The sequence below is a fragment of the Magnolia sinica genome, chromosome 6, assembly GCF_029962835.1.
Source record: "Magnolia sinica isolate HGM2019 chromosome 6, MsV1, whole genome shotgun sequence".
In the NCBI taxonomy this organism is placed as follows: domain Eukaryota; kingdom Viridiplantae; phylum Streptophyta; class Magnoliopsida; order Magnoliales; family Magnoliaceae; genus Magnolia; species Magnolia sinica.
In genome coordinates this window covers 10,605,906-10,633,823 of record NC_080578.1, presented here as the reverse complement: position 1 = coordinate 10,633,823, position 27,918 = coordinate 10,605,906, and the positions used below count along the sequence as shown (strand labels likewise).

The 27,918-nt window shown below is 39.4% G+C and overlaps 1 protein-coding gene across 1 annotated transcript; it reads left to right on the top strand.

Moving 5' to 3' along the window:
- The first annotated feature begins 607 nt into the window (after positions 1–607).
- On the top strand, positions 608–17,030 carry LOC131248246 (uncharacterized). The gene is made up of 4 exons (XM_058248431.1): positions 608–990; positions 11,514–11,757; positions 13,146–13,239; positions 16,496–17,030. Exons 1-4 carry the CDS (start codon positions 623–625, stop codon positions 16,759–16,761), a joined length of 972 nt encoding a protein of 323 aa, XP_058104414.1. The 5' UTR covers positions 608–622; the 3' UTR covers positions 16,762–17,030.
- Positions 17,031–27,918: the final 10,888 nt, after the last annotated feature.

The following is a 27,918-nucleotide window of genomic DNA, read 5'->3' as shown; positions in this document are numbered from 1 at the left end:
ATGCGTTTATCTAAGCTGTCTATCCATATACATTGTTATGAATTTGGTCCGTTGATTATAATTCCAAGGTGAACGTGATTTTGCTTAATTGGGTGCCTTCCTGTAGCAAAACTTTTATCCCAAACATGGGATTAAATGGCTACACTACCATGGTATTTCCAGATATGTAATCATTGTGTAATAATGGTATTAATCACATCTAATACACTGCAATACCATTCAATTCCACGGACCAAACACGCCCTAAATGGTCAATAACCACTGTTTCTTGTAACGTGGTTCACCTAGAACGTGCATCTGCTTCAGTTATTAGACAATGATCTAAAATAAGATGTAAAAACAAATGAACGGCCTGGGTATAAAATGCATACATATAGGTGTCCCACTACGGTCAGGTTCCCACCCACGTAACTGTTTCCGGAGTCGCAGCCAAGTCTATCACCCTGCCATCTGTCCTATGCCGCTCGTGGATGGACGGTGGCAATGGCTCGTCTCTCGTGTAATTTAATTCCCGCAAATAAACAAAAATAAAGATAATTATTTTTGTCATTTTCCTAAAAAAAGCTCTAAACTAACTGGCGAAAACGCCCCAAAAACAGAGGTGGATATTTCGATAAGAGAGATGAAAAGATCGTTCGGGAATAGCAGAAGCATGGGAAGCGGCGGAATGCTGCGCGCAGTGGGGCGGGCAGTGGGGGCAGGTATTGGGGGCGTTCAACAGTCTGTCTCGACTGCAAAGCCCAATCCCTCAACCTTTTTCTCCCTCTCTTCTTCTTCTCCGTCTCCGTCTTCCTCCGTTAGTTTTCCCGTTTCCGCCACGTCGAATGCTAACGGCCGGACTTCTTCCACTTGTTTCATCGAAGACGATGACTGGGAATCGGTTGAAGAGGAAGACGGACGAGATGGAAATAACGGATTTCATGACCGTTTCGTTTTCGGTCCCGTTCCTTCCAAGGACGAAGTTGAAGATGCCATTTCAGCCCTTCAGCAGTAAGTTTTCAAAACGAGTTCTGTTGCCCCGCTGGGGCCCACGTGCTGAGATGTTCTGATGATCGGAACCGTTAATGTTTTGGATGCTGCATTCTAGGGGCTGCATAATGAAACTTGTGCTGAACGGATGGTTCTGATCATCCTATGTGTGTATGCATACAGAACATTAAATCGATCATTTTCAATGGCTTACATTAACTCCAAAAATCAAAGGTCGGGATTTTTTTTTGAAGCCTGATCATTGCACCATAAGCCATCAATGATATAGCCGAGAATATGGGCGGTTCTAATCATCGGACCATCTCTGCACGTGGACAGAGGTAAAACGAACTCTACCAAATCCTCTATTTTTTTTCCTTAACGATATTTTAGTGTTTGAATTTGGGGTTTGACGGATGTATTTGGATAATCCAAACCGTTCATCTTGGGGCCACTAGTTTAGATTATCTGCAATAGAAAAAACTCCCGGATTGATGATCCTGACCATCGGATTTTTTTTTTTTTGTATTCAAACGGACGGTCCAACTCAAAACGAGTCATGGGTCGTCATCTGGAAGGATTCAGTCTTCGTGGTATATTGACCATGGCCATGAACAACCGTTCCCACAAGATGGACCGTCGGGATCGTCTGTACATAATCATGTGGGGCCCACCCAGGCACACATGCTGGTGAGACGGGCTGTTTTGGATAAGGCTGAGCGGATAATAGAAGATGGACGGTGTGATGATGCAGGAAGAGAGAGACGCATTGTGTTTCTTGCTTAAGTGGCTTGCATGCAAAGCGGTTCGCAAAAGGTTTTTTACACAAAAAGACACATATATCCTTAGCCTTCTACTTAGGAAGGAAAGAAAGGTAGTCCGCGAGCTATTCGCGGGATATCGCTGTTGGTAGAAAATGGGGCCCACCTGTGGCTACCGGCTGGGGTCCCACGCTTGGAAGCTATGGAATCCACCTTTGTCTTGAGTGGTCCCAAACTAGCTAATGATCACTTGCGAATTGCATGAAGGTACGGGCGTATTGGCTTGGATGCACCCTTATAATAGAAGAAAAAAAATCTAAAAAAAACCATTGATAAGCTTTACGGGTGTTTGGCACATGGAATTAGATGGTTCCAGTATCTATATCGGTCCAAGTCTCAATATCGATATTCTTTCTAAGAAAAAAATTGAGAATTCTCCACTCCAAATATTTTCTATCCGGATTTTTCCCCGTATCAATAATAGACCCTTCCCCTAGATAATCATTAATAGCTATACCCCCGGGTACATATAAGGGTGAGGATCTTACACACACACACACACACACACATGAAGAGCCATTCCTTGGTAAGAATCATGTATGTTGGGGAGTGTTTGTTGACACGTGTGTATGCGATGCATCCCACCATCACTGAAACAAGAGGGAAAGTGCATGAGAGATTCGATCGTATGGAAAGCCGATTAAACAACCTTTCGGTTTCTCCAGTAGGTAGAGAAAAACCCACAGTCATAAATAGAAGATATAAAAAAGAAAGAAAGAATGGCCATGAATGTGGAATGGATGAACATCTAATGAAAAATATCATAGAGAAATAATCTAAGAAAATTACCAATAGGGAAATATCATTTGTTCTTGTGATATGGTATCTAACAGCATTTGCACTTTATCAACTCCTCTATGCCGTGCTTCATCAGGTCCATCTATCTTTATTGGTGTTAAAACACCAATTCGATCAAAGTCCTCTCGCAATCATGTACAACAGGTTAAAGTCAAGAGAAGTACATGACATTTTAACCAAAAAAAAAAAAAAAAAAAGAAAAAGAAAGGGGATTTAAAATGGATAACGATAAGTCAACACCACTCTGCTATAAACAAGTTTAGAGATCTCTAAAAATGACTGTTTTACATATGGATCCTTGGATGTTCCCAATGCTTAAGCAATAGGTAGCTTGATGGTTGCTAATGTATTTGAACCCGTTATATATATCATACTCATTTTGTGACAGTGATGATTATTCTATAAATTTGATGTATTTGATCGAACATTAGAGATGTGGGGTGTTACGATATAGCTTTGTTATATATTACTATGTAGTTGATATAATTTGGTATGAATCACTAGGAGAGTGATGAGCTAATTATTATTACTCTCTTGTTGTTTAAGCTATAATAGATGCCAAGTGTAGTCAACGTTTTGGCACATTTATATATGCTCATAACAATGACAGTATGTTCACAAAAATTATAAGTATTTCAAAGGTCTTGAGTGATGGACAAAGACCAGGTGGATCGGGTATCAATAGGCTATAACCACGGGATGTGGGCAAACTAATATCACATCATAGGATAAAAATAAATTAATGAATCACAGTCATTAGACAAATTAGACGACTAAATGTTGTCATATTAAGGTGCTATGTGTGGACGCTGGATCCCGGGTGGATCGCGCTCATGAGTTCCTTTTTGGGGCTTTCGCAATGTGTTTGAATCGTGGGGGTATTATATTTGACTCAAAGTTGCCACTAACCAATTCAACAATCTCTACAGTTGGCTAGATCCTGTAGAAACCTTAGGGGAAGGAATCGTTGGATTCTTCGTCCTAAAATGATTCATTGATCTATGACTAGAAATTTTGAGTAAGGGACCGCGGTTACAAAGAGGGAAGGTATCAGGCACCCTATCTGCTTGTACAAGTGTACGATCTCTACTTTACAGAACTTGACAAACTTTCAGGGATTGGATTAGTTCTTGCACATTGATGATGCAAATGTGTGTGCGACGATGCGGTGCCTACAACAAGCGAAGGCCCGTGTTAGATAAATCTACCCCGACGCACCCACTTGAAGAAGTAGTCGAAGCCTAATTAATCTAAGTTTTTGATGGGCATGATTCGGTATATTGGTGAGCTACAGAGCATACGCTTAGACTGACAAGACCAACACAGGGGGATGGAGTGGAGAGAATGATGCACAATGTTTACGCAAGTATAAATGAAATTGATCAGAGTCAGGCAAATGGGTGGACGGGTTTATCGCAAGGGTCTATGATGTCACCATCCCACCTATTGGTAGATGGGTGGGCTAGGTCCCACTCTCCTTTTCTCACTCTACTCTTCTTTAAACTCACTTATATGTGTTGGGAGGTTAAGAGATGGATTGTAAATGAAATGAGAGGGGGTATTTATAGGGTTTTGGACTTTTCTTTTTTCTTTTGTAAATCTTGAGAAGTCGACAGGTGAATGGGGCTTCAAAGGCTTGAATTGCTTGTTGCCACGCAGTGCAATTCAAGCAGTTGAATCGATGACAAATGGTGTAATTTTGGCCAAAGATAAGGGCAGTGGTGTCTTTTCCCTTCCAGTGTGTTTGCCAAAGAACCTCTATGATGTCACCATCCCACCTAACCTCCTTGCGAAAGTTGGAGACTGTCCTCGTCGTTGATGGGGGTTCTCATTCTGGTGGACATGGCTCACTAACGACCAATATAAGCAAACAATGTTTCGTCGCTTTTTCTGCTTTAGGGCAGCTAGGTCTACTCTCCTGGTGCCATATTGAGATTGTATGTAAACCTGTCGACAAATGACTGGGAAAGTTGTTCCCAGGTCTTGACCTGGTGACAATCTAAGGATGTGTACCAGTCGGGAGAGACTAAGAAATTGGGAAGTGGCCCCTGTTGTGGGTATCTGCCCTTGCTTGTTGGTTGAATTGGGCTCAGAACTGACCCCCGCTAAGGGCATCCGACAAAACCTGCTCTTGGCTTCCGTTCAAGGAAGCTATTGCTGTTAGAAATTGACAGGGAATTCCGACAGCGGGATTTGATCGAGTTGGCTCCCGTTTGAGGGAGGTTGTTGAGAGAAATGGCCCGAGGCTGAGGGTTGTGGTTGGTAGTGTCGAATATCCTGAGCAGACTCTGATGGCTTTGGTTGGATTGAACTGGAAGTTGGAAGGAAAGCGAGGGTTGGTGGCTGTTGTTGCTGAGTTATGCCAACTTAGGGGTTGTCTGTTGGAACTTGGGCTTGCACGAGATGGAAAAGCATATCCTGCATGGCTTTCATGCTTTGCACAAACTCCTGGATGCAAGAGGTTGGCACTGTCTCTGTTACCCACAGTTGTAGAGCACGGACTTCTGGCATGTCGAGAGCGGGGTAAGGGAGAGCTTCCGCTTCTCGATTAGCTATAGCAGTTCAAGATCGGGTGCGAATTGGATTGTGGAAAAAGGAATTTGTTCGAGGGCGCATGGCTCAAACGGGCGCAATGGTTTTGATTTTTTGGGTTTTTTTTTTCTCTTTTTTGGTATTTTGGGAGTTGAGATGAATGGTGGATGTTAATGCAAATGCACAAGAGCTAGAATCCCTAAAAAAAATTTAGTCCTGTTTTTTGAGTTGGGTTGCGACTAGTGGAATTAGCATATCCCTAGCGGCGTCACCATTCTGTGGATACTGGATCGTGAGAGGATCTCACCATCTCTGCATGTACAAGTGTACGGTCTCCACTTCACAGGACTAGACAAACTTTCATGCCCCGATGAGGAGTCTCGAACACGAGACCTCCTGCTCTGATACCACTTTTGATGTAGGACAACTAACCACTTATTCTAAAAGCTCGAACTGATAGAGTATGACGAATCAATCCCTTTATCTCATAGCCTAGGTTAGGCCCTCGGCCGAACCCCTCTCGTGGGCCCCACTTCACATGGGTCTCGCCTCACACAAGCCACTTACCCCGAGCGTGCCCTCGCTTCACACGGGCCACCCCACTCGAGCCCGGTGTGAAAATGCCCATGCATTAGTTGTCGTCCTAAGTACTATTAGGCCTATGCATGGGCTTGAATCGGGCTGAAGTTGGGCTTGGCTTTGGGCTAACTGGTTTGACTGGGTTGGATTGGGTTTGATGGGGTGCTCTGATCAACTTATCGGCTCTTGGGGGGGTGTCTACACTGTTGTCTAGATAAATTAGTCAATGGGTTGTATGTAGTATAATGTGACGATGTAAAATGCAAAATGGAGCTAATAGCTCGTATATGGCATTATATGTATCTGAGAATTGAATAATGATGGAATAAATCAAACCAGATAGCTATTACAGCCACGGATGTTGGAAAAAAAATCCTCATACCATAGGATAAAAATGAAAGTTGCTAATAAATCAGAATGTTAAACTTTGTTTTGGGTACATCACAAATGTTTACCACTGTTACTGTCAGGATAAATGCGACCATGTGGACATATGGCCTTATCCTATGAAATAGGATGAAGGAGTCCTACTCTCACCGAAATAAGATAATGCACGAGAGATTCGGTCATATGGAAGACTGATTAAACAACATTTTGATTTTTTCTAGCATGCAGAGAAAACCCCCCAGGAACATTAATAAATAAAGGATATAAACAAAATTTAATGACCATGAATGTGGAATGGATGGACATCTAGAGAAAATCACAGAGAGAAATAATCTAAGAAAATTGCTAGTAGGAGGAGATCATCTGTCACTAGCAATCCGGTACCTAACGATGTTTGCACTTCTTCGACTCCTCCATGTTGTGCTTCATCAGGTCCGTCGATCTTCAATGAGCTTGGTCGGCTGAAAGTTGACCAAACAGGCGCTAATCGTACACAAATTAAGCATGATTTGGTAGATTAGGTCCCCTTGCATATAAATACAACAAAAGAAGACGAAAAGAAAAGAAAAAACAAGGTGATAGTTTACCCTTCTTTTGATATATCCCAAATTAGTCTACTTGGCTTTGATTCATCGGTTCCTACTCATTTTTTGTGTTTTGATCCTCAAAAGTAAGCCTATATCTGGTTTTAAATGAGTTTCTAAGCTTTCTTCATAGTTGAAATGAAGAAAGAAGTGGAAAAACAAGAAAAACATTGAAAATACAAATTTTCAAAATGAGTCCTTTATGGCTGTATTAGCCTCGTACTGTGCTGATGCAGGGTGTATCAACTTCTTCTTCTTCTCCTTCTTAAAAATAAAAAAATAAAAAAATGAAATAATAATAATAATAATTTAACAACGGACTGATTCACTCCCATATCGCATAAGGGGGTGACTATTTCCTTTACATATTGACCGATGCGATCGATACATATCCTGATAAATAACCATTTTTAATAACTTGCATAGGAACTTGATGAATTGATTGGACATTTGCAGGTGGCTAATTGAGGACAACTGATTTGCACTCTTCTTGTACATTAGATCATGGGTTAAAAACCCGAATATTCGACTTGACTCGATTTATTTACGTGGCTCAATTTGATATATAAAAGATAATTTAATAATAGGGATATTAAGAAATATTTTCAATATGATAAATAATATAAAATAGCAAATGAAAGCAATGACATCATTTTTTGCTGCAATGGTTTGGTTTGATAGCTTGGTTCTCTTGTTGAGGTCTAGCGTTTGAATCTCTCCTCATGCTCATTACATTTTATTAAAAAATAGATGATTTGAGTTACTCGGCCGAGTCATTGCTAATTGCATTGAGTTGGTCAAGTCATTGTGAGTCATCTCGATAACTCTCTAAAACTCGCCCGAGTCGTATGAAGGTTTGAGTTTCTCACTAGTTTGGCTTGAATCTTGCCAAGACGAGTTGAATTGGCTGAGTTTCAAGTTGAGTCAGCGAGTTTTAGAACTATGCATTAGAGGCTATGTATATAAATTGTAGAGAATTGTAGAGAATTCTGGAGATGATGGGTAGAATTGTGTCAACTAGTGTGGAGATCTTAAGAATCTTGAGAACTTTCTAAAGTTCTTTAGAGGGTTTTAGTAGAGGGAGAGAGAGTTGTGTAGAATAATATATAAGGTTTCTTTAGTGTTCCTAAGTACCAGATGATTGTCGCATGGCCTCATTCTAGCTTTCCATATAAAGTAACTAGAAGGTTCTTAAAGCTGTATAAGAATGGGAGGGGTACTCATTTGTAATTGTTAAGCTTTGGAGCTCTTCAATAATAAAAACATTCTTTTGGAGATGAATATTGAATCATCTGGACGATGTAGAGAGGGACCATCGTGATGTATGGGTTTCATCCCTGCGGTCCATCCATCTTGCCATATCATTTTAGGGTATAAGCCCAAAAATGAGGCAAATCCAAGGCTCAATTGGACCACACCAAAGGAAGAAGCAATGATAATGACGCTCAACCTTCCTAGGGCCCACTGTGATGTTGATTTACCATCCAACCTTTCATAAGGTCACATAGACTTAGATGATGGGAAATAAAAATATCACCATCAATCAAAAACTTGTGTGCCCCCAAGAGTTTTCTTCATTAGGTGTTTAATTGCAATGTGGTCCATTTGAGCCTTGTTTCTACCTCATTTTTGGGCTTATACCCTAAAATTATATGGAAAATGGATGGACGATGTGGATAAAACCATACATCATGGTGGCCTCTGCATTAATTTCACATAAAGGCCAAAGGAGTCATCCAGAAATTTCCTGCTTTTAAATTAGAAAAGATTGAAAAGTCACCAGGAATCCCTTTTTTAATCAAATTGTTTGAATAGGTTTAATTGTTAATTTGTGGACATTTATTTTTTAAAATAGGGCCTTTTGTTTTTTAACAACCAATAAATTCCAAATTCATGATAAATCAAAAATTGCTGAATTGGGTATTGGGAGCAAAGAAAAGGTCCCCAATACAAAATTCAAGCCATTTACCTTCCATTTTTTCTTTTTTAAAAACTATTAAAATATATTTGTTAAGATATTTGATTTTAGATTAAATTTAATTTTGTAGTTCAAATTCAATTTTCTGGGAAAAATTACCCAATCAAAATTCCTACTTGAGTGGACATCCACCTAAACAGTTCCAAAAATAATGATAGGAACAAAACCGATTTAATCCATATTTTTGGCAATTCTTTGGACCGATTTGCAGTTGTTCATTGTTTGCTATGATGTGGCCCTACGAGACACCTTGATATTAAGAAATATTTTCAATATGATAAATAATATAAAATAGCAAATGAAAGCAATGACATCATTTTTTGCTGCAATGGTTTGGTTTGATAGCTTGGTTCTCTTGTTGAGGTCTAGCGTTTGAATCTCTCCTCATGCTCATTACATTTTATTAAAAAATAGATGATTTGAGTTACTCGGCCGAGTCATTGCTAATTGCATTGAGTTGGTCAAGTCATTGTGAGTCATCTCGATAACTCTCTAAAACTCGCCCGAGTCGTATGAAGGTTTGAGTTTCTCACTAGTTTGGCTTGAATCTTGCCAAGACGAGTTGAATTGGCTGAGTTTCAAGTTGAGTCAGCGAGTTTTAGAACTATGCATTAGAGGCTATGTATATAAATTGTAGAGAATTGTAGAGAATTCTGGAGATGATGGGTAGAATTGTGTCAACTAGTGTGGAGATCTTAAGAATCTTGAGAACTTTCTAAAGTTCTTTAGAGGGTTTTAGTAGAGGGAGAGAGAGTTGTGTAGAATAATATATAAGGTTTCTTTAGTGTTCCTAAGTACCAGATGATTGTCGCATGGCCTCATTCTAGCTTTCCATATAAAGTAACTAGAAGGTTCTTAAAGCTGTATAAGAATGGGAGGGGTACTCATTTGTAATTGTTAAGCTTTGGAGCTCTTCAATAATAATAATAATAATAATAATAATAATAATAATAATATATATAAAAGAAAAAAAAAAGAAAAAAAAAAAAAGCATTCTTCTGGATGCGGATTGAGAACTACCCCTACCCGTCCTGAGTTCGGAACAGGCAGGGGCCCTGAGGGACCACCGTGATGTATGGGTTTTATCCACACAGTCCATCCATCTTGCCATATCATTTTAGGGTATAAGGCCCAAAATGAGGTAAATCCAACTATCCAAGTCTCAAGTGGACCACACCACATGAAGAAGCCATGACAATGACACCCACTATTAAAACCTTCCTAGGGCCCACCGTGATGTTTAATTTCCATCCAACGTGTTCATAAGGTCACATAGACCTGGATGAAGCGAAAACACAAATATCTGCTTGATCGACACCACAGGAAGAAGCTATGACAATGACACCCACTGTTAAAACCTTCCTAGGGCCCACCGTAATGTTTAATTTCCATCCAACATGTTCATTAGGTCACATAGACCTGGATGAAGTGAAAACACAAATATCTGCTTGATCCAAATCTTTTGTGCGCCCGCCCCCCCCCCCAAACCCAAAAAAAAGAAGTTTTCTTCATTAGGTGTTTAATCCCTGCAGTGTGGTTCATTTGAGCCTTGTTTCTACCTCATTTTTGGGTCTATACCCTAAAATGATATGGTAAGATGGATGGATGGTGTGGATAAAATCCATACATCACAGTGGCCCGTCAGAGCCCTTGTCCATTCCAATCTTGGGACGGGCGGTGGCAGCACCCAATCCAGGTCCCATTCTTTCCTCCCATTCTCCTGTCTTTTAAGTAGCTTGCCTACACTTGGTTGGCTGGCTGGCTGATTCGTCCATAAAGGGGTTTTGAGTAATGCATGGTTTATGCTCGGGGAAGCACTCAGGCCGTGACAACATGTAGGTGCTTTATATTCCACCAATGAAATTGACAGACCACAGAACTAGAGGCACTATGGTGTGCTTTTAACAGCGACCCATCATCCATATACATGGGGCGTAAATCGACATCAATCTAGACTGCTCAAGTCATGGGTCCCATTGCAGATGCAACACACACAAAGGTCGCACCAATATGATGAACTTAACAAGCCGATTTCACCTGTCCAGTTGGGTCTGCTTCATTCTTACTATAATCATCCATTTGATAGCCATATTTGGATGGTAAGATCCTTCCACATTCTTTAATTATATGGCTTCAGTTACTAATTACAATATTTCTAGCAAATACTGTCCACCCAATGCAAAATTACCTACTTGTCATTGTGTATGACATCCAATCTATCTAACAGGTTAGACCCACCACAAAAACCAGACTGATACACTCATCAGGTGGGCCACACCTGTGCTTTGGACGAGATTTGCAGTTGTTCATTGTTTGCTATGATGTGGCCCACATGATGAATGCACCTATCTGATTTTGTGCATAAGATGTTCTGCATGTTAGGGCCAACCTTTTGGAAGCGCTGGATGTTGTACACACATGACAACGTGATATTTACTAGTCGTACATAACACTATCAGTGAATTATTTGTGAGTGAGACTTCCTCATATTTACTTTCCATCTTTACCAAATACTGAAAACTAAGCATTGGCACTCAGCTAGAGAAAAAAGGAAGAAAAAACTGAGTCTGACTCATTGAGTCTGGTGCAACTTAGGCGAGTCACTGTGATTTTCAATTGACAAACTTCAGAAATAAAGGACTAGAACACTATGCATCTTTAGTATGTGTGTTTGTGTTACATTGTTGCAATTCAATCGGGAATGTGGTTTCTTATGAAGCTATCACAAAAAGAAAAGAAAAGAAAACAAACAAAAAAGATTGTGATCTTGCGTATGAATAGATTGCAGTCTAAATTTCATTTATTGATGTTGTTTTGATGGTAGTGTGTGAATTTCATCGTCTGGTAATGGTTTTCTATTTGTAGGGTCGTAGTCGCAGGCCCATATTCACAGACTGTTGAAGATAGCTATCCATCTACTCCAAGAAAGGATGAATCCAGTCTCATGACAGATTCAACTGAGTTAATGTGCCGTGTTTCTTCAGCTGAAGCAGGGTCAGATTGGATTGAGCCTGTACTGCACCTCAACAATCCGAAACCATTGGAGTGCCATGGATACGACAATGTGATCGATGCGTTTTGGTTGCTGCAAAGAAATCCATCCGTTCAGGTGATGCTAGTGCCATTAATATATAGTTCTTTTGTCAGTGCTGATGTGTGATCCGCAACAAAGCACATGATTGTGTTTTGCTGCTCATATAATACACACCTGTCCTCTCTAGATTTCTAGTTCATGTTGATTTCTCTACATTCTCTTACACATGCCAAGATGGCACATGTTCGTAAGAGATCCAAAGTCATCATTCAAATGGGCCCCATCATGTGCATACCCTCCCCCAAAAATTTAGGCTGGTGTATGTTAAATGTGCACCGTGGGCCAACTTCTTCTTAGCCGTCGATTTCTTTTTTTATATTCTGTTCCACTAAGGAGTGGACCGGCCTGATCCATGCACCAGGGCACATATTTGATATGACCATCTGATGTGCGGCTTATAAATACTGCATGTGTACCATGTTGGATATATGATGGCATAAAGAGGGGCTAAGATCAGATGCCTATAGAATTGCCAAACTTCTCCAATTCATTGGAAATATGAGTGTTTGTTGAGCATTACTTTCATAACCCATTGGTCTTGTAGATTCTAATTATTTCTCATTTTGTAATTTGCCTTATTATGGAGAGTTTGTTTTATTGATTGAATAAGACTTAAACTGTATTAGTTTTTCAGTGATCTCAATTAGTGAAAAAAATTAATATACTGTCATCTAACTAAATGGATAATTAACATTGCAAATCCCAAACTAGGAAAACAGAATGTGATGGAATTTTCACTTACCAGCATTTGCTTTTCCAGTGTTTGGGAGGCAGGAAATCATCTTTGATTGAGTAGGAGATGAGAAAGATATCTTTCACCCCAAAATAGTTCTCCTGGCAGTAATGAAGATGCAATCATATTGACCATGGAGCTTTTTTAAGCACGCAGCATGTGCAATAAAGCTCATGTACATGGCACACATGTGCCAGCATGGCATATAGATGAGAGTCCAATCCATCCATCAGGCTTGTCGGACCTTGTACATGTTGGACATCTGGTCCACTCAGCATGTAATGCCCAGCAGTGGAAACAGGTGGATGGGTTGGAAACCTTAAGCTGGAATGCATTTGTTCCGCAAACTATGGCCCACCTGACCAGTGGATCAACCTGATTCTTGGGGTAGGGCATCAATACAGAGTTGCTGTTCTGATAGATGGATTGGATTTTGAACCTACGATGCAATGCTGGCACGTGTGGCATCTACATGAGATTTATTGTAGACGCGTTTGCACTTAGCAAGGCCCATTAACCGTGTTACTCGTAATCATTTTAAATCACCCTGTTGAGGTTGTATTCACTAAAATGACTTACAGTTATATGCAGAGTATCGACATCGGCCATTTTTTTAATCTGACCGTCTACTATTTTTAAATCTTTTCAACTGACATTCACTATCGTGTAGAGGATGGTCATTTCTTTATCATCTGATAATGCTATATGGGATGCGGTCATGAACAATGAGGTGGTGCAGGAGCTCCGGGATTCATTCTATGCAGGTTTGTCTAAAAACCTTCTTATTTCCTCTTACCGAGTAAGTGTATTTATTGTTGGAGATCCGGCCCTGTGGAAGCATCTTAATTTAGATTGAAACAAACAAGAGAAAATGAAAATCCAGTCAAACACACAGAGAACACACGATTTTTGCGTGGAAAATCCTTGCGGGAAAAAACCACGGCACAAAGCGATGATCAATCTACTATTCAGAGAAGATTACAGGGATGGAGAGAACTTACAGTCAAAGCCCTAACTCTATCTCTTGGAGGCTCTCAAAAACACAAAAAACAACAAAAAATTATTACTCTCTATTAACCCCAACATAACTAACCCTAAAAGCCACCCTTTGATGAGGAAATGCTAAAAATAGCCCTCCAAGGGTCCACTAACACTTGGGCCTTGGTAGTATGTGAAACATGGGTCATATGGGCTCAGAAAAGTGAATAGACCCAATAGTGATTTTGGTGTCACAATTTTAACAATCTCCGCCTTGATAGCAAAATCACTTCATTGCCTTGCCAATCTTCTACTAAGCGTCACCATCATCTCTTCATGCACACTTCATCTCTATTCCTTTCTTGCCAGGCCCAGAGAAGTCGAGCAAAACTTGAACACCTCTATATGAATGACCTTTGTAAGCATGTCCGCTGGATTTTCACTCGTGTAAATCTTCTCAAAAGTAACATCTCTTTCTTCAAACATCTATAAATTGTGGTTTTCCATTCTCTCGCTCAGATAGTCTTCCTAGAGCAAACAATGCATCTGGAGAGATACCTTCACCGCCGCTTTGCTGTTGCAATTGCTTTAACTAAAGGGTTGTGATAACAATCTCGATGTCTAAAGTATCCCTATTATGGCAAAGGATATCAACCAGATACTCGAACAACTTGGGGAGAGATGTCAACAAAATTAGGGTTGTCTTCATCATCGATCTTCACCTCAACACTCATCAACTTGCAAACTAATTTGTTGAACATGTTAATATGTTCAGATAGATCCAACCCTTCCACCATTTTCAGAGTATAAAACTGCCTATTCAGAAATAGATGATTGGTAAGAGATTTCGTTCTGTAAATACTCTCTAACTTCACACATAAACCTACAACAGTCGTCTCATCTATGACATTGTAAAGGACTTCATTGGTCAAGTACAAATGAATTGTACTAATTGCCCTTTGATCAAGTTCATCCCAATCTTCTTCCTTCATTGATTCCAGACGATGCACTTTCTCAAGGATTGCATATTTGTAACCCTTATTGAACTTGGAGGGCTTTCATCTTCAATATCCATAATTCAAAGTATTTTTACCCGTGAATTTCTGTCTCGAACTTCACATTTGATTCCCTTGATCCCATATCTCAAATCCAAACTAACAAACCAACATCTCTTTGATACCACTTGTTGGAGATCCGGCCATGCAGAAGCACCTTAATCTGGATTGAAACAAATAAGAGAAAACACAAATTCAAGCAAACACACGATTTTCATGTGTAAAACCTTTGCGGGAGAAAACCATGGCACAAAGCGAAGATCAATCTACTATTCAGAGAATATTATAGGGTTGGAGAGAACTTATAGCCAAAACCCTAGCTCTCTCCTGGAGGCTCTCAAAAACTCTCAAAATAACAGAAAATCATAACTCTCTCTTAATCCCAACATAACTAACCCTAAAGCCACCCTTTTATGATGGAAATGTCAAAAACACCCCTCTAAGGGTCCACTGACACTTGGGCCTTGTTAGCATGTGAAACATGGGTCATATGGGCTTAGAAAAGTGAACAGATCCAATAGTGATTTTGATGTCACAATTTTAACATTTACTCACAGTGCTTTGATTAATGCCAAAAAGTAGGAACTTTCCAAACGAATGTTAATAATCACACATGACTCTTTCCCATGCACATGCATTGATTTGATCCAAACCATTGACGCGATCACTCTAGATGGCCCATACACCAGGAACCTTCCATTGGTGACAGGAAAATATGCAGTTAAACAAGGCCAGATATTCAATGGCTAGGTGTTCCATATTTGAGATATTTGGTGCATGCAGAACCCATGTTGGGCCCATCAATGGTTTGGACTGCAGACTGGAAACCTGAGTGTGGCATAATCCACACTGTCGCATACATTGGAGTGGAAGGTCATCCATCCCGTTGAATAGTCCTTGAATCTTGTAAAAGAGCTCTATCATCCACCCTTCCTACATTTTCAGTTCTAGATATTATCCCAAATCCAGTCAACTCTGTCGATGGGCAATGAAACAAAATACTGGTCTAGTCACACTCCAAAACCAAACTGAGTCCGACTGAGTTGGAACAAGTTGTGGCAAGTCGTACTGGTTAAGTCTACAGGCGATTCATGACTCTTTAACTGCTATTTAAAACCATGGTTCTGCTGCTGCCATAAGAAAACAATATATGTTGCATTGAAATGAACTAATCTATTTTGAAAAAGAGCCAATGCCAGTGGCTTCAAGCTCTGCTGTGTTCAAGGACATCTTGACCCACTTAGGGCATATTTGGGTGTGCCACAAAACATGCATTTTAATGAACTTTCCTCCCGACAGTGCCTGTTGAAAACATACTAATGGATGGGATGAAGCAAACATTGTGGCCCACCTAGGTATTGAGATTTCATTGGGGTGTGTTCTTTTGTGACGGCAACTTTGATGAATGGTTCGGATTTGCGAAAATCCAGCAGATTAGAGTGCATTTAAGAATGGGGGAGGGGTCGGGTCCTTACCAATGCCTCAGTGATAGACTTACAAGAGTTTCAACATGAGGTCATGGGTTCTAGTAACCATTGTGGTGAAATCCCAACGTGGTGTGAGTGCTTGTGAAAATGAAAAATTAAAAATTAAAAAAAAAAAAAAAAAAAGGAATGGGGGAGGGGCCAGATTTCTCAAGAAATTCACACCCACTGCAGATTTAATGGAAAATGTAGAATGGGCGGCATATAAACACACTCGTAGTTGCTTCATTTGTTTTAAACCTGGAATATCATCATCGCATGGGCCAATAAGATTCAAGCAAGGTTTTGTTGATTCTTATATATAGCCCAGTTGTGGCAGGCCCATGATATATTATGAATTATTATTATTATTATTTTTAATTCTTGTAGCTGCACTTCTTTACTGTCATTCCTCCGGCAATTGTATAGATCGTTGATAATCCTTTTACCTTTTGCATTCTTAATTTTCTATGTCGGTCTGTCAAACTGATAGTCCTGTATTTTGTTCTCCTGATAATTTTCAGATCAACCACCTGAAAATGACCAGCAGCCGAGCTCCAAGGACACCCACCCCGAAGTCTCATTCAAATTTCTGAGGTGGATTTTGGACAATACCAAGACAAAAATGATGGAACTTATCAGCAAGATCATGAAGCTCACGAATGACCTGTTTCAGGCACCGGCTAAGGGGAAAATGATAGACGTCTTTGAGGACACTGTGAAATCCTCACTCATGCTATCAATCATGGTCCTTCTAGTGATCGTCGTGACACGCGTTCGAAGCGATTGATAGAAATTCGATGACATGATCACTGGCATTTCTTGCCAGGTTTACAGGTAATATTCTAGAATTGGTAGTGACAGATGACTTTAAGATATTGGTTTAGTTATTTCCTACACTTAAGCTTGGGTGTACATATAGATGTTGTTAGTTGGTTTATTGGTCACTGGCATGTGGCCAGACGGATCTACATACTCTTTTGTTGAATTTCTAATATGGAGTTTTGTAATTTATGTTAATCCCTTAAAAAGTCTGTTTGGATGAGTAATCCATTTTTTAGGGTGTGTTTGGATGTGCATGTGAGTTAAATTGCCAAAATTCTGTTTAATTAAGAGGTCCTGATGAAAATTAGGGGGTGTTTGGATCTTAAGTTACTTAAGATAAGTTGCTTTTGCTGTAAGTAGCTTATTTTGATTTCTACTATAAAATAATAATTAAAAAAAGCTAATTATATTGATCATAAACCAAACTTATCTACTTTTGTAAGTAGAAAAAAGTAACTTATTCGGTGGTATCCAAACGGGCCCTCAACGACGTTTCCTGGTATTTTGTGATGAGAGAGCAGCCCTCAAATTGCAATTACAGTTCTTTCAATCCCAACTCAAAAATAAGTGAGTCGAGTTTGGAATCCAGTCGCTGAATATGAGTGCCACGGAAATTAGCAATTGGTTTGGGGGATTTCTATTGAGTGGAGGCCAATGGGCCCTGATTTTTATTTTCCGTCTCAGTCGACAGAGTGAGTTACTCCCCAACTCATCTGAGTCGTGACTTGACTATGGACCGAACCAGTTGGTCCAAGTCGCTGAGTGAAAAGAACCATGGCTAAATTTCTTTCTAGCCTTTTTCTTCCTCTCTCTCTCCCTCTCTTTTTCTTTTCCTCTTTTTTTTTTTTTCGGACTGCAACCTTAACTATGATGGCCATGGCTGTCAATGGGTTCCTGGACCCATGGGTACTCAATGACTAGAGGTGGGCATTTTGAACCCAATCCGGTGGATCCGACCCGACTCGGTACCGTTTCGAACAGAACCGACGGCTTAGATCAGCCTGATCGAGTCTGTCAACCCAGATCCGATAGTATTTCGGGTCAGGTTCGGATAGAGGTTGATCCGGACAAATCCGACCCGGATACCCGAACCGAAAGGATCCGGCCCGAACCGACCAGACCCGACCCGAAGCCTAAAAATAGTAGACCGTAAACTTGACTTGGACTCAGATGATGATCAGCCCCATCTGCTTGCATACACGTGCCCGATTGGCATGTGTGAATGTCGAGTAGCATTTACCGTTTTTCCCGCTAAAATCATACTTTCGTCGGATGTAAACCACACGCCAACTACACAGTCTACACTTGCCTTAGGCTAGGTGGGTAGTTCGTTCGATGGACGGATTGGTTGCTCCTTAGTCGGTGCTTTGTGGGCCCCACCATGATGTATGTGTTTCATCCATTCCGTTCATACATTTTTACAGAATATTTTATGGATTCATAAAAAAAAATGATAGGTACCTAAATCTTAGGTGAACCACGTGACAAGAAAACAATAATAATTGGATATCTACCATTAAAAACTTAAAATCCTTCTAAGGTCCACTGTACTGTTTATTTGACATCCAATCTTTTGATTAGGTCACAAAGACCCAGATGGATGGAAAAAATAAATATCATCAGCCAGATCCAAAACTTTTAAGCCCAAGACGTTTTCAATGGTCAACGTTTATTCAACAATGTTTCCTTTAATGTGATCCACTTGAGATTTAGATATATCTCATTTTTTTTTTCATACTGTGAAATGATCTATAAAAATAGATGGAAGGCATGGATGAAACACATACATCATGGTGGGGCCCACAGAGCATGGACCAACAACTAATGCTGGTGGTACCGTGGCAGGGGGAGTAGCCAGTCCGTTTCTGTGCAAGGACGAGACTGACGCTCCTCGCGCTCCGAGTTGTACGAACGGTTCAAAGGAGATTAAAGGTTTATGGGCCTCACAGTGATGTATTTATTATATCTACACCGTTCATATGTTTTTAGAGATCATCTTAGTATATTATCTAAAAAATTATTAATATCCAAAGATCATGTGGACCACACCACAAGTAGCAGCCTCAAATGATTTTCACCATTAAATATTTCGTGTGGTCCACTTGATAGTTATATCTGTCTTATTTTTCATTGTAAGCCTTATAACGAGCTTACCAAATAGATGAACGGTTTAGATATAACACATACCCCATGATAAGACCCACATAACTTGCTAAGTTCATTACAGCAAGTCCCACTCACTGTACATATATAAAAAAGAAGCTGAGTGCTTTCGTGCAGTGCACGTTATTATATACGTTCGGTAAAAACATAAACACAATAACGGATAGTTTTTGTATAGCTATGTGGGGCCCACCTTGATGTATATGTTTTATCTAAACCGTTTATCCATTTTGACATATCAATTAAGGCATTGAAAAAAAAAAAAACATATATTAAAGGTTGAAGTGGGCCACATTATATGAAAAATTAAATTAAATTCATACGAATCCGAATCGTACCCAACTCGATCAGACTCGGTTTCTCTGACCGAGTTGGACTCTGTTCGGGTCAGACGAATTATGTATCGGATCTGTTCGGGTCAAGTGACCCGGATTTGATTCCGGATCTGATCGAGTCCGGGTCCATCCATGGCCATTTCGGATCTGATCGGGTTGAACCCAATCCGCTCCGATCAGGACCGATGCCCACCTCTATCAATGACCTGACCAGATTTTACTGGGTCTAGGTCCGACGGTTTATACCCGTTGAGAAATTGGGCCAGCTTTGGGTCTTGCCTTGTTAGACTCATTTAAAATTCGGGTCTAACAGGTCCAGGTTGAGCCATCAACTTGAACCCAGTTAACATGGTCAGGTTGGGTCCAGTTTATATATATGCGGTCAACCTCATGGGAACTTCCCATGCGGTTGAGTTGTGTGGCCCTACTGTGATGGGTGTCGAACATCTACCCCATCCGTCAGATGCACCATTCCATGGTGGGCCTCAGGCTTAAAAATCAAGTCAATCCATGACTTGTGTGGGCCACACCACACAAAAGTTGAGAGGGGTTACCCTCCCATTAAAACATTCATAATCATTTGTTGGCCCATCAAGATAAGTTTCACAAATCCAGCCTATCCATTATGTGTGTCCCACTTGGATGAAGGGTCCGAGAAAGTTTCAGACGCATCCAAATTTCAGGTGGGCCCCACCAAGTGATTTTATATGTTTTAGGCATCTCTTCACATGATTGGTATGGCGCACTTGAGTTCCATATACATCTGATTTTTGGGATATCCCATGATTTAAAGGGGACCCATCAAATGCACAGTGTTGATGTTCGACACACATCACGGTAGGGCCCACACAGCTCGATCTCATGGGAAGTTCCCATGAGGTCGACCGCATAGAACCATTCCCCCCCTAAACCCAACCCCTAGTGAAGAAATGATGTTTTCTATAAGGAACCAAGCGCATAATCCATCCATTTGGTGGTCCCGACCGCGTATATGCTCTCATTTTACTTGAAACCTAATCCAAAGAGCCTACCCATTGACAGCCGTACTTTGCCTTGCATGGCGATTGGAACTGTTTCTTGCATGGCCCACTGTCAATGTACGGTCAAATGCTCTGGAGCTCTGTATTCCGTTTTAACTGCTCTAGACAGAGTACATATGAAACAATAAACCGGGGATTCCGACCATAGATTTCTATAGTTGAGTGTGGAGCATAGAGGAGAAGTTTCTCACTGGCTTCAACAAATCAACAGACGGGTGCAACAAACCATTCCCCACCAAAAGACAAGTCATCCCATTCTACAACTTTTTAATTCCTGCTGACATGTCACTTGTATATGATATCCAAACCGTGCAAAAAGGTGGGCGACATCATAAAAGTCTACATGGGATGAAAACTAGATGTTTGATTCATCAGGATGGCTACACCGTTGAATTCAATGTACAGCCACTGGTCTGACTCAATATATGTGTGTGGCCCACTGTATAAGTGTATTGTATCTTCATTGTATGGTCCACACTTTTCATGGCTCAGATATTCCACCGAACTAACAAATATGTAGAAAATTATAAATTTATATTATAAGTTAATATACCATGTTGTATTTGATAATTTCTTAAACAACAAATATTAGCCCAGCGTTTTTATTTTATTTTTTATTTTTTACACACAGGGCAGAGCTGTACACGAGCCGAACCAAGTCGAGTTTGGGCTAGCTCGGATCAACTCGGGCTACCTCGAGCCAAGTTCAAGTTCGAGCATACGATCCGAGTTCGAGTTTAGTCGGATGCGGATTTCTGTTAAAGCCTTTGGAACACTGGAAACCTAGTTGGGGCCCACCATAATGTTTTTGAGAAATCTACTATGTCCATCTATTTATTGAGCTCATTTTAGGACTTGATACTAAAAATTAGCAGGATGCAATACTCAAGTGGGCCGAACTAAAGGAAAATGTGGGTAGGCAATTTTTTATCGTTGAAACCTGCCTAGGTCGAGAGTGATGTTTACATGCCATCCATACCGTTCGTAATCTCATTAGCACTGAGATGAACTGAAAACACAAATATTAGCCAAGCTTCTAAGCCCCAGGAATATTTCATCAGTGTGTGTTCATTCCTTACGTTTTCATCCTACTTTGAGTATTGTATCTTGCTCATTTTTGGCCTCATGTTCTAAAATGATCTCACAAAATAGATGGACAGATTGGATTTCTCAAAAACAGAACAGTGAGTCCCACTTAGCTTTCTAGTTGAAGAACTTCATGTGAAAGACTTATGCAACATCATTAGAAGATTTAGAGAATAAGGTGAAGAGGCGTGGCAGATAAGAAAACTCGCTCTTTCAAACTTGCGACTGCCTGCCTTATCCGACAGTTGATAGGGTCCGCACTGGTGCATAGCTGAACGTTTATATATATATATATATATATATATATATATATATATATATATATATATATATATATATATATATATACACACACGTGCTGACGAATGTGAAGAGATTGCAGATAGCAAACCAATAAAATATGATATATTTCATATGATTTTGCATTCCATTTAGTTCAATAGGCTTAACCAATCCAAATCCAGCTGCAACAAAGCAGTGTCAAATTCAGTGGGCATATAGGATGTTGAAGTTGAGAGTCTTGGATCTGTAAATGGATGATGAAGGCTTCATATTCAATACAATGCTTTTCTGACGGTGGCCAGACTAACCTTTAGAAGGAGCTGAACTTTGTGAAGGAATTGAATGGAGGCAAACCCTTTTTTCAAAGGCACAAATGCTATTTTTGAGAAAGGGTACATCTTTCCTTGTTTTTGGAAGGACCCGGGACACACACGTTGTCTTTAGGTATGGAATTTATGACAATTTTATTTGAGTTACATTTATTGCCCTTTTTAATTATCATGGTTTTCTCAATAAATTGCATTTTAATATCTCGGAATGCCATTTGCAGAAATATCTTTTGATTTGTGTAACCCTGAAAATTTAGCCAAGCTCGAGATGGGATTGTTCGAAGGGTGCTCCTTTTGTTTTCTCTTTTTATTCCTTTCTTTAAATTTCTGTGGCTTTTTATCTTGCATGTAGAGGAATGTAGGAGATGAGATCTTGTAGGAACAGTAGAGAAGGGAGCATATCATTTCAGGTAGTTCTTGGAATTAGCTCCCTCTGTACACACACACACACACACACACACACGGAAAATATATAAAAGAAAATCGGAAAATAAAGGCTTTGTAATTCAATTCATGAAAAGCTCCTGTAATATCGAACTGTGCATTACCCATTATTTTGTAGTTCTTTGCATCTGATGGTTTTCTCTTGTGCGCTGAAATGCTGACTTCCTTGAAGAATATTCTGGGGATAATCCAGTAGTGGTTTTAAACAGATTGTCATATCAATTTCCTCAATCTAAAACCGTAGACATGTCTAGTGGGTATGAGATCTGTACTATTCATCTGCCAAGGCCCCAATACCGGTGGGAGATGGTTGTGACTTCCCTCAAGGAGGACACCAAAGGCTTCCATATTTTTGTTCATGTTTGTCAGTTACCATTAGTAAATGGTACCAAACTCTGCAAGCAAGTGATTGGACACATCTGATGATGGTTCTGGACCGTCCAATCAGTGAGCTGCCTCTTCAATGAACCATGAAAATCATGTCAACTGAGAGTTGTTACAGCCTGGATCCATCACTTTTTTTTCTTTTTTTTTTTTTCGGAAACGGTAACACCATTGATATTGGAAGAGAAGAAAACAAGAGAGAACTACAATAGCATTTACCTACCTTTAAACTAATATCTACAGAGCTTTGCCTGCTTGACTCCAACAAACTCCTTGGCTAAATGATGCAGGCTGAACTAGGGCCACTATCAGTAGCCCAGGCCCAGTTCCAGGCCCATTAAGCCGAAGCCTAAACTACGCAGCTGGTTCATTAACAGGAGGCTCATGCCTCTTATTTAGGTATCTAGCTAGCAAAATCAATTAACCAGCTATGCAGTAATCAATCAGTCAAATCTTTTTAATTGGATTCTTATCCTTTAGATATCTCTTTATTATTTTTCCATTTTTATAACGAGTCATTGGTTGTTAATATGATGTTGAATATGATGAATAGAAAAACGAAAAGAGAAAAAAGAAAAAGAAAAACAACTAATCCAGCCACCCCTTACACCCAACCCACTCCACAACACTTTCCCAAACATGAGAGGCTACCCCCTCGACATCTCGACACATATTGCGAAAGCACCGCCCATTCCTCTCAACTCATATACCCCAAAGACCTGCAAGGAGACGGTCTACACACCACCTGACTCTTGTTGCAAAGAGAAACCCTGTGCCACTCAACTAACGACCAACACCTCATGGCATGACCTACACGATGTTGAATATGATGAATAATGAGGTCCATGTGTGACTAGAATAGGATCAATGAATAAAAGGGTGGTTGGCCGATTCACCATCGGACATGCAATTGTTAGCACGAAGCATGAAATAAAAAGAAGGGATTTTGACTGCACTGGCCTCGATGTATGGTCAAATTCCAGAAAGAGGTTCACCCGTTCAAATATTCCGAGGGTGGCCTTCTAATAATCTTTCGAAATATACTCAGACCAAAATGCCCTTGTCCTTAGTTTAGTAATTATATGGTTTTTGAGTTAATAAGAAGTTACGTCATATTTTATGTCAAGAGAAAAAGAACTAACCAAGAAGCGTCCTGACTTTTCCTTTTCATCAATCCGAGGTCAACGAAGATGGAGAAACTCTAGAAGAGCAACATATTCCGCTTGACTTTTCCACGGGCCAAACCAAGCTATCCTTTTCATCAATCCAGGGTGATCAACGAAGATGGAGAAACTCTAGAAGAGCAACATATTCCTCTAGCAAGTCATCTCGAAGAGCTGCGACAAGGCGTAGAGCACACAACTGTCTCAGAAAAGGATTGATACCATCATATTTTCCCTCTTTCCACATAGGGATCACATCACCGCCAAGCAGCAAGGGTTCCACTAGAACCCTGCTCTCATATGTTAGATCCCAATATTCCACGCTTTCATGATGCCATCAATCTACTCTTGCATGCTCCGTTGCACCCCTAACACGTTCAAGATGTTAGAATATTTGGTTGAATTAAATAGACTATAGAAAATCGAGAACCAAAAAAATAATAAAATTCTTAAGAAAGAAGAACTTATTGAATTGAGTCGAGGCGTGACTGAGTCACTCGGCTTGAAATCAAATTTGCTCCCCTTGGACAGCGTCCCAAGTGCAACAAGTTTCCAGAGCAATCGACCTCCAGGATACAACGACTATGATCCGGTCCCAGCGGTGCACTCACTGTACACGGGTTCGAACCACTTGCAGTTTAATCCGAAAGTGTTGAGTTGACTCAGCAATGAACTCAGTAAAATTCTTAAAACCGTATCAGAGAGAGTTTTATAAGAGAGATAATATTTTCATATATTTGAAATTTAAACAGAAGTCCTTATATAGACGTCGAAGTGGTGCATAAGCACCCTTTACAAAGGGTTAGGTCCGTTGGGTTTAAACCCAACAGGTGCGACCAACCGGAAGGGATGCATCTATCTAGATTAAAAAGAAAAGGCACAAGTGCGAGTACACTCTCACAAATAAAGTCCTGCGAGTACCCATACACACACACCCATGCGAGTACACCCACACTACACCCGCACCCGCGCCCATGCCCAGCCCATCCCATCACGTCGCACACACGCACACGGACTCGAACTCGGCTCGGCTCCGTTGCCAACACTAGCAGCTCATATATTAGGCTTAGCCCCATTCCCTTCGATGTATCATTGACTAACTTTTTAGATAGTCTTTTGCTCAGAGGATTTGCTAGATTCTTTTCTGACCTTAAAAAGTCAATAGATATGACTCCATCACGCAACATGTGTTTCACTATGTTGTGTCTGAGTCTAATACGTCTGCTCTTTCCATTATATATTTTACTCTTTGCTTTCACTATAGCTGCTTGATAGTCACAATGAATAGACACGGCCGATATAGGCTTTGGCCACAATGGTATATCAGCTAAGAGATTTCTAAGCCACTCGACTTCTGATCCAGCCTTTTCTAAGACAATAAACTCGGATTTCATAGTAGACTGAGTGATACATGTCTACTTGGTAGACTTCCAAGAGACTGCTCCTCCACCCAAAGTGAAGACATATCCACTCATGGATTTTGTCTCATCTGAATCACTAATCCAATTAGCATCATTTTATCCTTCTAATACAGTAGGAAAACCATTATAATGTAAACCATAGGCTATACTGTCTTTTAAGTATCTCAAAATCCTAGATAAAGCATTCCAATGCTCTTTTTCAGGGTTATGTATATATCTACTTAACCATTTTACTGCAAAAGCTATGTCTGGTCTAGTGCAGTTTGTTAGATACATGAGGTTATCAATTATTCTAGAATACTCCAATTGAGACACACTATTTTATGTATTCTTCATGAGAGTCACACTATAATCATAAGGAGTACTGATAGGTAAACAATCAAAATGGTTAAACTTTCTCAATATCTTCTCAATGTAATAAGATTGTGATAATATAATAACACCATTTTTCCTAGTTACTTTAATGCCCGAGATTATGCTAGCCTCTCCTAAGTCTTTCATGTTAAACTTAGATGACAATAATTTATTAGTTGTATTAACTAATTTAATATTAGTTCCAAAAATAAGCATGTCATCAACATAAAGGCATGTAATAACATAATCATTTCCATGAATTTTACTATATACACATCTATATATATCATTTATATGATAACTATTTGATTTTAAAACACCATCAAATTTTTCATGCCATTGTTTAGGAGTCTGTTTTAAACCATATAGTGATTTAATTAGTTTATATACTTTATTTTCTTTATCTGATATCTTATAACCCTTAGGTTGCTCCATAAATATTTCTTCTTCTAAGTATCCATTTAGGAAAGCCGTCTTAACGTCCATCTGGTGTACCACCAGTTTATATATGGAAGCTATCGCTATTAAGACCCTGATAATAGTAATTCTAGTTACAGGGGAATATGTATGAAAGTAATTTATTCATTCCTTTTGTTTAAATCCTTTCGCTACCAACCTAGCCGTAAACCTATCAATAGTTCTATCTGGTTTTAGTTTCTTTCTAAACACCCATTTACAGCCTATTGGTTTGTGTCCAGGTAGTAGGTCTACATGTTCACAAGTGTTATTAGATATAATAGATTCTAACTCATCATTTATTGCTTCCTTCCAAAAGGTTGCATCAAGAGAGTTAATTGCTTCTAAATAGGTTGTAGGATCATCTTCTACCAAGAATGTGAAAAAACTATCTCCTAGGTTAGTTTCTCTTCTAACTTTAGTACTTTTTCTTGGTTGTATCTCTTCTACTATTTTCTCGTATACGTTTTTACTAGTTGACGCAATATCTGATTCATTGACTTCTTCTATTCCTATAGATTTAGATTTCATAGGGAATACGTTCTCGAAAAACTCTACATCCTTAGCTTCTATAATTGTATTAGGATCTAGAATATTATCCTTAGATTTTAAAACTAGAAACCTGTAGGCCGCATTATTTTGTGCATAACCTATAAATACACAGTTGGTCATTTTACGACCTAATTTTCTTTTCTTAATTTCAGTTAATCCTACTTTAGAAAGACACCCCCACACTTTAATATATTTATAATTAGAAACATGATTCTTCCAAAGTTCATAAGGTATTTGTTCAGAAGATTTAGAAGGAATTCTATTTAGGATATAACAAGCAGATAGAATTGCTTCTCCCCACATATTTGAGGGTAAGCCTGAACTATTTAATAGCATTCATCATCTCTTTTAAAATTCTATTCTTACGTTCTGTTATTCCATTCTGTTCTGGTGTATAAGGAGCTGTAGTTTCGTGAACTATTCCATTCTTTTCACATAATTCTCTAAATTGAAAAGATTTATATTCGCTTCCTCTATCTATTTTAAGTCTTTTTATTTTTATATTTAACTGATTTTCAACGTCAATTTTGTATTTAGAAAAAGCATCTAAGGCTTTATCTTTGTTTCTTAACAAATAGACTCTAGTGAACCTAGAGTAGTCATCTACAAAAGTTATGCAATATCTTTTTTCACCTCTAGACATATGATTTCTAAAATCACCTAAGTCACTGTGTATTAATTCTAATAGAACAGATGATCTTTATATTTGCTTAAAGGGTTTTCTAATGAATTTTGATTCTACACATGTTTTACATTTATCGAATATTTCATTAGATATATTAGGTAATAAACTTAATCTTTTCATTTTCTTTAAAGATACTACATTCACATGACCTAATTTACTATGCCATAAATAAAAAGGTTCAACGATATAAATAAAACTAGATGTCGTTTTATTATTATCATTAGATACATTTACAATGAATAAACCATCGCTACAATATCCCTTACCAACAAAAGTTTCATTCTTAGTCATTACAAGCTTATCTGAATCAAATACTAAATTGACACCATCCTTATTAAGGAGTGAACCAGAGACCAAGTTTTTTCTAATGTCGGGCACATGTAGGACATCATTCAACATCAGAATCTTTCCAGAAGTGAGTTTCAAAA

What these genes read in the sequence shown, in the direction of transcription:
- LOC131248246 (XM_058248431.1), top strand. Translation starts at nt 623, where the DNA reads ATGAAAAGATCGTTCGGGAATAGCAGAAGCATGGGAAGCGGCGGAATG. An exon ending in GCCATTTCAGCCCTTCAGCA is followed by an intron (nt 991 to 11,513) that starts GTAAGTTTTCAA and finishes TTCTATTTGTAG; the next exon opens with GGTCGTAGTCGCAGGCCCAT. An exon ending in AAAGAAATCCATCCGTTCAG is followed by an intron (nt 11,758 to 13,145) that starts GTGATGCTAGTG and finishes ACTATCGTGTAG; the next exon opens with AGGATGGTCATTTCTTTATC.